At 50.8% G+C, this 10297-nt stretch overlaps 1 protein-coding gene across 1 annotated transcript in view; it reads left to right on the top strand.

Moving 5' to 3' along the window:
- Nucleotides 1-10297, top strand: part of LOC109925017 (calmodulin-binding transcription activator 1-like) — a 53454-nt gene that overhangs the window by 11084 nt on the left and 32073 nt on the right. The window contains exons 6-10 of the mRNA XM_048620010.1: nt 419-572; nt 2950-3090; nt 4118-5940; nt 9097-9223; nt 10090-10224. Coding sequence (XP_048475967.1) covers nt 419-572; nt 2950-3090; nt 4118-5940; nt 9097-9223; nt 10090-10224 — 2380 coding nt within the window. The remainder of the gene's footprint in view (nt 1-418; nt 573-2949; nt 3091-4117; nt 5941-9096; nt 9224-10089; nt 10225-10297) is intronic.

The following is a 10297-nucleotide window of genomic DNA, read 5'->3' as shown; positions in this document are numbered from 1 at the left end:
TATCCCTTACAGCCCCCTGTGTGTGTGTGTGTGTGTGTGTGTGTGTGAATCCTTATCCCTCACAGCCCCCCTGTGTGCGTGTGAGAGTCCTTATCCCCTACAGCCCCCTCTGTGTATGTGTGTGTGTGTGTGTGTGTGTGTGTGTGTGAGAGAGAGAGAGAGAGAGAGAGTCCTTATCCATTACAGACCTCCCTAATTCTAGTATTGAGACCTCCCTCCTCAGTTAATTTCTGGTATGCCCATCCTGCCTTTATTTGGTGCTGCTGTATAACTAGCTGGTGTTTGCTGTTGCTATGTTGATCCCCCAACGGGCTTGTGTTTCTGACCTCGGGTAGGTAATGTTTTTCCTTGGGGTCACCTTGTTGCCTCCCTGCCCCCGCCTTATGTGTTAACATTTGTTGTGAATTTTGTCGTGCAGAATCCTGACATTGTGTTAGTCCACTACCTGAACGTGCCTGTCCCTGAAGACTCTGGGAAAACGTGCGGGCCCACCCTGTGCTCGGTGAACAGCGATAGGAAGGAGTGGCTGAAATGGTCAAAGGAGGAGCTCATTTGTCAGCTCAAGCCAATGTGTAAGACTTCTCCTTGTGAACGTAATCCTAACCCTCACTCTCCGAAACCAGCTGGCCCTGTGGGAGGATTACACCCTGTTCCTGTGTGGAATCAGTGTTTGAATTATGCGTACGGGCCAAGTTCATTCACAATAACTTGGTCAGTGCTGTCTGTGCTCACCTGTACTCACTGGAGGGCTCAGGGATGCCACAGCCCCCCACCCTGGGTCAGGGACGAACAGAATCATCTTCCAAGTAATGAATTGGTCGACCCTGTGACCCCTCCCACTGTGGAAAGACCACATGTTTGCCTTAATTGGTCAGTGCGTTGAGTATAGCAGTTGGGGTATCATGTTGCGGTTGTACAGGACATTGGTTAGGCCACTATTGGAATACTGCACTCAGCTCTCGTTTCCCTGCTATAGGAATGATATTGTTAATCTTAACAGTGTTCGGAAAAGATTTACAAGGATGTTGCCAGGGTTGGAGGGTTTGAGCTACAGGGAGAGGCTGGATAGGCTGGGGCTATTTCCCTGGAGCATCGGAGGCTGAGAGGTGATGTTATGGAGGTTTTTAAAATCATGAGGGGCATGGTGAATAGCCATGGTCCTTCTCCCCCAGGGTGAGGGAGTCCAAAACTAGAGGGGCATAGGTTTAAGGTGAGAGGGGAAAGATTTAAAAGGGACCTGAGGGGCAACTTTTTCACACAGAGGGTGGTGCGTGTATGGAATGAGCTGCCAGAGGAAGTGGTGGAGGCTGGTACAATTACAACATTTAAAAGGCATCTGGATGGGTACATGAATAGGAAGGGTTTAGAGGGATATGGGCCAAATGCTGGTGAATGGGACTGGACTAATTTAGGATACCTGGTCAGCATGGATGAGTTGGACCAAAGGGTCTGTTTCTGTGGTGCACTCGATGTTTAGATGTCAGGCAATGTCACTGACTGTGAAGCTCTTCATATTGAATTGTATCCCGCTCTCTCAATGGCCATTGTACCTTCGGCCAGATTGTGTCTCACTCTCAGGAGATTGAGGGCAGGTAACTGGGAAGGGAGTGAATGGATTCCTGAGTGAGTGACGGTGCTTGGAACTTTCTCTACCTGGAGGGGAAGAAGCAGTGGGGCTCCCCAGGGCTCAGTATTAGCAACACTGCTTTTGCCATTTGTCTACAAGGTGACTTGCTGGTGGAGAGAGGGAGCTTGGCGCAGTATAGATTGTGAATAGATCTCAGGAGGATACAGACTAACTGTCGAAGTGAGCAGACAGGTGGCAGATGCTATTTAATGCAGATAATGCACTTTGGGAAAAGCAATCTGCAGGAAGAGTGTAAATGACATGGGGGTGGCACGGTGGCTCAGCGGTCAGCACGGTGGCTGAGCGGTTAGCACGGTGGCTCAGTGATTAGCACTGCTGCCTCACAGCACCAGGAAGCTGGGTTTGATTTAACCTTCAGGTGTCTGTCTGTGTGGAGTTTGCACCTTCTCTCTGTGTCTGTGTGGGTTTCCTCTGGATCCTCCAGTTTATGCTAAATTGTCCCATAGTGTCCAGGGGTGTGCAAACTAGGAGGGTTAGCTGTGGGGAATGTAGTGTTACAGGGATAGGGTAGGGGTAGGATGCCCTTCATGGGGTTGCTGTGGACCCAATGGGCAGAATGGCCTGCTTCCACATGGTAGGGATTTAGTGATTCTGTGATGTTTTGGCACTTTAAATGGTGTAGGGGTGGGAGCGCAGTAACAGCAGGATATGGGTCTGTACATTCTCAAATCCTTTGAGGGTGACAGGGCATGTGGGTAAAGCAGGCAGGAAGGGATGTGGGACTTTCAACTTCATATCCCCGGCTGGAAATGTAAAAGTAGGGAAGTTATGCTGTCCCTCGGTGAAGTATTACTGTTAATTGTGGGTCCCCCACTTTCAGAAGTATGTCAGCACCTCAGGGTGGGGAGGCAATATACCAGCATGGTGCTGGGAACTTGGGATCTCGGTGAATGTGGGGAGATGGAGGGAACTGGGATTGTTCTCCTTTGGAGAAGGTCAAGCAGAAATATTCAGGATGAGAAGAAAACCTGTTCCCTCTTTCTAATGCACTGCGCGAGATTATGGATTTAAAATAACTGGCAAAGGGAAATAAGGAGAGATTTCTCTCACATTGAGAGGCATGATGATACAAACCATCTTTCCTGGGAGGCTACTAAAGTCTGAATCAATAGCTGCAAAGAGCAGATACTGAGAGAGAGCAGATACCAAGAGGGTAGATACGTAGGATATTGTGAGAGAGCTGGGGAGCAGGTTAAATTGGAAAGCACTTTGTGAGAGCCAGGAAGGGGTGCTTTCGGCTGCAGTGTAAGGTTCAGTTATTGATGCAGTGTTCATTGTGATCTTTCTCCCTTCCCTTGCAGTCCATTGCATTAAGTGGACGTGTAGCAATGGTAATGGAGTAACGGAGTTCTCTGTTGAGCAGCTGGTCCACCAGGTTTTAGAAAGTCACCAAGTCAAACCTCAGCCTCGTACTCACGCCTGCCTCTGCAACAGCAGCTTTGGTAAGTGTCACGTCTCGCGCTGGCTCTGTGCTGCTGTGCCACTGAGATCGGGAACCCCATTTGTTACAGCCCGATGGAGCAGGCCATGTTGTGAACAGACCACTGGCTGTTCTCCCCTTCGACAGAGACGCAGAGAGAGGGGGTTGGGGGGTAGGGGAAACTGGTGCTGCTTTAACCTGGGGTCACCAGGCCTCACATGAGGGGAGAGATTGAAGAGAAGGGTGGTGCAGGATTGAACCCACGCTATAGGGCTCGCTCTGAATCACACGCTGGCTGTCCAACCAGCTGAGCTAACTGTCCCCCCGCCCCCACCTTGCCGCGGGAAGTGCGTCTTGGTTCAGCCTGTGGATGGCAGTGCCTGTCCTCCCTCAGTCCAGGAGGACGGTGCTGTAGTGATGCTGTCACTAGACAGTAATGTAGAGGCCCAGCCGAATGCTGTGGAGCACCCAGGTTCAAATCCCACGCCCCCCCACCACCAATTAAGTGGGTGAAGACAGCTCACCACCAAGGGACAGTTAGGGCCGGCCCATCCAGCAAAACTCCTGTGGTAATAATGACATCTCCTTCCTGTGACTTTGGGCATTTGCTCTGTACCTAGTCAGCTGTTCATAATGGGGGGTAATAGAGCTCTCTGTCCCCTGTGCTGGTATTTTGGGGGGTAATTGAGCTCTCTGTCACCTGTGCTGGTATTCTGGGGGGTAATTGAGCTCTCTGTCACTGTGCTGGTATTTTGGGGGGTAATTGAGCTCTCTGTCCCCTGTGCTGGTATCTTGGGGGGTAATTGAGCTCTCTGTCCCCTGTGTTGGTATTTTGGGGGGTAATTGAGCTCTCTGTCCCCTGTGTTGGTATTTTGGGGGGTAATTGAGCTCTCTGTCCCCTGTGTTGGTATTTTGGGAGGTAATTGAGCTCCCTGTCCCCTGTGTTGGTATTTTGGGGGGTAATTGAGCTCTCTGTCCCCTGTATTTGAAGGTTGAAATTTGCTTTAATTGTTATGTCTCTTTTCCCCCCTGAATTGCACCTGGAGCAGGGACAACGGGGAGTAGTATTCCTCATAAATGTAACAGCACGAAGCACAGAATCATATCTCCCAAAGTGGACATCCGACTCAATACGTGCTCAGCCTTAACAGAAGTGCAGAATCTCTCAGGTGTGGAAAACAAACTGGAACAGGACGAAGGTAAAGCTGACAGTCAGGAGCGAAAGCTTGTGAAGCTACCGAAAACCGTGCTGCAGGTCAATGGCAGCGATGAGGTCTCCTTGTCAAAGTCGCTGGGACAGGGCGAGTGTGCCCTCGACCCTCCAGCCTCTCGAACCAACGGCTACTGCGAGAGGGAACTGAGCTCGGTCACCATTGCCGCCAGTGTGCCAAATCTCACCGTCGCCACGGTAACCTGCACCATCCCACAGAACGCCGTCATCCTAATGACTGGGATTGGGGATAAGGCGGTGTCACTGACTCCCAGTCAGCAGCTCGTTGCTACCAGTTCCAGCAGCCCAGCCTTGCCTGTGAGTGGCCATGACCTGACTCTGCCTCCCGTGGCTGTTGGCATCAGCTTGTCTTTGGTTCCCAGTACGACAGCTGGGCTCGTCCTGCCCCAGACTGTCGAGGGCAATATGGATACATCAGAAACTCACACGTCCACCAATAACGCTGCCTTCGACCACAACTCTTTCCTAAACAGCCCCAAGCAGGGCCAGACCTATGGGGGAGGAGGAGGAGGACGGATTGGCCAGGACGGGAATACCAATCCCAGCTCCTTCCGCACCGCCGATTCCCGATTTCCAAGCAGCGATCTGAAGCAGGAGCCGGATTTCCAGAGAGAGAGTCTGGAGAGCGTGACACCTGGGAGCCTGGATTTCAGAACACCCCACGCTTCCCCCGACATCTCTGTCTTCCCTCGGAATCCCGGTCTGGATCCGGTCACTCCAACGTTCCCGGTGACTGCCGAGGTCAACTCAGTGACCTCCAGCCCCGGCCCACCGGCCGCGCCGGAGAAAATGGACTGCAGTAACACGGAGGACCGTAAAAACTTCAGCAGCGTCTTCAGCCCCCTCCCAACCTCTGGGAGCCCCCTTCCTCCATCCCGAAACCAGTTCTTCGTCCGAAATGAGGAGGGGTCCACAGGAGCTTTAATGCCATCTCCCACCGCCCCCGAGAGTGTGAAAGCGGAACCGGCCTCCCTGTTTCCGCAGGAATGCGATGACAGCGTGCAAGAAGACCTGTCACCCTCTGTGCCGATGGTGACCTTCCAGTCGGATGTGCCAGAGGCTGAGGTGTCCATGGACACAACGTCGCAGACAAATGGTGACACCGAGATGACAAGGGTACAGGGCATTGTGGGCATGGAGCAGCTTGCCAAGTCAGAGGTGCAGTACAATGTTGGTGGCAGCGCAGAGGAGACTGGAGGCTCATTGGAATTACAATGCAATCATGTCCCTGACCTGTACACCATCATCCAAAACGACCTCTCCTCTTCAGCAGTGTCTTCATCCAACATAGACCTCAACATTGACCACTTTGAAATCTCCTTCGACAGCCAGTTCCCGGACCTGATGTCAGATTTCATGGCAGACAGCAGCACAGACTTCCCACATTACGGCAGTAACCCAGCTACTGCCGTTCCAGCCGAGGGCTCAGCGCAGACCGTCTCTGCACAGTTTTCAGACCTGCCTTCTCCAATCAGCTCCTTCCCTCAGCAGCAGCTCTCGCTGGGCACTGCTACAAACCTGGCATTTCCCGAGGTGCCAGGAACTCCAGCAGATCCAACACCTGCTTTGCCCAGTGGCCCAGCTCAGAGTGGGCAAAATGTGACCATCACCGATTTCTCCCCTGAGTGGTCTTACCCCGAGGTAAGGGGTCTGCCCTTCTACCAGTAATCATTCTCTTTATCACTGCCCTCCCCTCTTTCTGTCCTGCCCTTGTACAGTTTATTACACAGGAGCAACCAGGGCCCAGCCTTTTGTAACTGAACAGTGCTGTAGAATGTAGAGAACCTTTTTCTGGAAGTCACTGGCAGAGGAGCAGATTTAAAAAGGTAGTGGTGAAAAGTCGCAGCAGACTCAAAACACTAGTTCAGTTTCTCTCTGCAGATGCTGCCAGACCTGCTGAGTTTCTCCAGTACGCTCTGTGTTTGCTTCAGATTCAGCAGGAATGGCATAAATAGTCATTTGTAGGGGCTGCGAGGGAAGACCCAGACCTCACCCCCAGGGCAGTACTAATGGAGAGTAAAGAAATGGCAGAGAAACTGAATAGATACTTTGCATCGGTCTTCACAGTGGAAGACCCCAGCGGCGTACCAGAACAGCAAGAGTCCGGGGCAGAGGTAAGTGTTCAGGCCATCACTAAGGGGAAGCTGAACTGTCTGAAGGTGACTGTATACACTATGCTCCAGAGTTCTGGAGGAGATTGCAGAGGCATTAGTGGTGATCTTTCAGGAATCGCTGTAGTCAGGGAGAGTCCCAGAAAACTGGAAAATGACTGATGTGACACCGCTGTTTAAGAAGAGAAGGAGGTAGAAGACGAGAAACGGTAGGCTGGTTAGCCTGACCACAGTCGTTGGTAAAATCTTAGAGTCTAGTGAGGATGAGATTGCAGAGAGTTTGTAAGTGCCTGGTAAAATAGGGCTGAATCAGCACGGCTTTGTCGAGGGGAGTTCATGACAAATCTGTTAGAATTCTTTAAGAAGGTAACGTGCAAGTTAGACAAAGGAGAGCCAGGGATGTGATCTATTTGGATTTCCAGAAGGCCTTTGACAAGGTGTCACACAGGAGGCTGTTAAATAAGATAAAAGCTCACGGTGTTAGGGGCAAGGTACTGTCATGAATAGAGTATTGGCTGACTGGCAGAAGGTAGAGAGTGTGGATAAAGGGTCTTTTTCAGGATGGCAGCTGGTGACTAGTGGAGTTACACTGGGGTCTGTGCTGGGACCACAACTATTCACGTTATACATTAACAACCTGGATGAAGGAACTGTGAGGGCATTGTCACTAAGTTTGCAAATGACACAAAGGTAGTTGGAGGGACAGGTAGTGTTGGGGACTTGGACAGGCTGGGAGAGAGGACAATGAAATGGAAGATGGAATATAATGTAGGAATGTGTGAGGTTATGCACTTTGCTAGGATGAATAGAAGCATAGGCCACTTTCTCAGTGGGGAAAGGCTTTGGAAAACTGAAGCACAAAGGGACTTGGGAATCCATATTAGGATTCTCTTCAGGTTAAGATGTAGGTTCAGTTAGCAATTAGGAAGGCAAATGCAATGTTAGCATTCATTTCAAGAGGGCTAGAATACAAGAGCAGGGATGTAATGCTGAGGCTGTATAAGGCTCTGTTCAGACCACATTTGGAATATTGCTGGCCCCTGTATCTAAGGAAGGATGTGTTGGCATTGGAGGGGGCCTGGAGAAGGTTTCCAAAAATGAGGAGGAATTTCTTCAGCCAGAAGGTGGTGAATCTGTGGAACTCATTGCTGCAGAGGGGCTGTGGAGGCCAAGTCATTGAGTATATTTAAAGCAGAGATAGAGAGATTCTTCAGAAATTGCTAGAAAACTTCAGTAGGTCTGGCAGCAGCTTTGGAGAGAAATCAGAGTTAACGTTTCGGGTCCGGTGACCCTTCCTCAGAACTGATGGTAGCTTGGAAAAAGTTGGTTTATATGCAGAAGGTAGGCAGGAACTCTATCTCCACCTATCATTTACTCCTTACCCCCTTCACCTCACCCTATCCTCTGCTTAGAAACTGAGTATTTTCCTAGCTACCATCAGTTCTGAGAAAGGGTCACCGGACCTGAAACGTTAACTCTGATTTTCTCTTCACAGATGCTGCCAGACCTGCTGAGCTTTTCCAGCAACTTCTGTTCTTGTTTCTGATTTCCAGCATCCGCAGTTCTTTCGGTTTTGTTTAACATAGCTTCTTGATTGGTAAGAGGATCAAGGGTTACGGGGAGAGGACAGGAGAATGGGGTTGAGAAACATATCAGTCACAATCAAATGGTGGAGCAGACCCGATGGGCCAAATGGCCTAATTGTGCTCCTCTATCTTATAGTCTTATGGCAGGCTGAGCCGAGGCTGGTGCCTCAGTGTGTTGGCACAATGACCAGCCTGGCACTGAAACTAAATCCTCCCGCTGCTGAGAAAAGGAAACAAAAAGATGCTCAGAACTTCAGCGAGCCAGGATGTGTGCGTGTGTATGTTCATAGAATGCCGAAAGTGTGGGAGCATGCCATTCAGCCCATCCAGTCCACGCCGACCCTCCAAAGAGCCAGACCCATTACCCCTATCCCTGTAACCCTGCATTTCCCACAGCCAACCCACCCAGCCTGCACATCCCTGGACACTATGGGACAATTTAGCACAGCCAATCCACCCTAACCTGCACATCCCTGGACACTATGGGACAATTTAACACGGCCAATCCACCCTAACCTGCACATCCCTGGGCACTATGGGACAATTTAGCATGGCCAATCCACCCTAACCTGCACATCCCTGGGCACTATGGGACAATTTAGCACGGCCAATCCACCCTAACCTGCACATCCCTGGGCACTATGGGACAATTTAGCAAGGCCAATCCACCCTAACCTGCACATCAATGGACTGTGGGAGGAAACCGGAGCACCCAGAGGAAACCCACGCAGACACGGGGAGAATGTGCAAACTGCACAGACAGTCGCCCGAGGGTAGAATCAAACCCAGGTCCCCTGGCGCTGTGAGGCAGCAGTGCTAACCACTGAGCCACCGTGCCACCTGTACTGTGTGTGTCTGTGTGTGTGCGTGTGTGTATTTGGGTATCTGTATGTGTGTGTGTGTTTGCGCATGTGTGTGTGTGTGTTTGTGTGCGTGCGTGTGAATGTGTCAGTGTGTGTGCCCGTGTTTGCACGCGTGTGTGTGTGTGTGTGTGTTGGGGAGGGTGGTCCGTGGCAGAGTGTGTTTGTGGCCTGACCTGCTGTGTTTCTCCAGCTGCACACTGTGTTATCACTGACAGTGTTGTGCTTTTTTCCCTTCAGGGTGGTGTGAAAGTCCTCATCACAGGCCCGTGGAATGATGGCAGTGAGCAATTCTCCTGTACGTTTGACCAGGTCACAGTCCCAGCTTCGCTCATTCAGTCTGGTGTCCTGCGCTGTTACTGTCCAGGTGGGTCAAGACCTCGCTGCCAGTCAGAATGGAAAGAATTCTTCCCCTGTTAGCTGTGCTGGATTAGATGGAGTTCAGGGACAGATCTACTGTTCTTTCAGTGAGCAGTAGAACCAGCTTGAGAGGTTCAGTAGCTTCCTCTCATTCCTGTATCCTGGGGCAAGCCCAGTTCATTTAGGGATTCAGTGCTAATTGAAGCTGTAACATCAGTCACCCATAGCAGCCCCTGAACCGACAAGACACTGGCAGGCCATGGTCTATCTCAGGAGGGTTTGATTGAACAGTTTACTGTACAGCCTTCCGTCTCTGATCCACACAGTCACCTCCAAAAACCAATTCCAGAATCGGCCTGCATCTGTCACCTTGCCACAAGAGAGGAGAATGATCAGGTGGAAACTGGCTGTTGTTCACACTCGTGGGAGAGTGTAGGGCACTGTTTAAGACTAAGGAGTCTGCCCATTTAAAACAGGCATCAGGTGAAATGGTTTCTCAGAGGGCAGCAGATCTTCAGAACTCTGCTTTCACCACTGCTGTTTTCAGAAAGAGAGTTTTTGAATTCTGGAGGTGAAAGGTTATCGACTTGAAGTGACTACGGGATCAGCCTTGATCTTGCTGAATGGTGGAGCAGGCTCGGGGCTGAATGGCCTAGCACCAGCTCCCAGTGGGTGTGTATTGTCCAGCTATCTGTGCTGTATGGACATCTCCTCACTGTATCACTACTCCCTACCTGGGTAAAAGCTGCTCAATCAAAACCCTTCTCTGGTACCCTCCTATTTGTAAATAGTTCAGGAATTCATTGCCAATTGACTATCGGGTGCTGTCCCATTCCTGGGAAGTCTGAAGCTGTTTATCTTTTCTCCTTCCAGCTCATGAAGCAGGGCTGGTGAGGTTGCACGTGGCTCGTGAGAACCACTTCATTTCCAACTCGGTGCTGTTTGAATACAGGGCTCGGAACTCCTTGGCACTGCCCAGCTCACAGATCGACTGGCTCTCCCTGGATGGTAGGTGTTGACCTTGTTGGTGACACTGTGTGTCTGTGTGAGAGACACATGTGCTGGGCTTTCCCTGTGCTGT

Source organism: Rhincodon typus, chromosome 45 (genome assembly GCF_021869965.1).
Source record: "Rhincodon typus isolate 14 chromosome 45, sRhiTyp1.1, whole genome shotgun sequence".
Lineage (NCBI taxonomy): Eukaryota > Metazoa > Chordata > Chondrichthyes > Orectolobiformes > Rhincodontidae > Rhincodon > Rhincodon typus.
The sequence above is the reverse complement of the archived record's forward strand: the minus strand, read 5'-3'. Positions and strand labels throughout refer to the sequence as shown.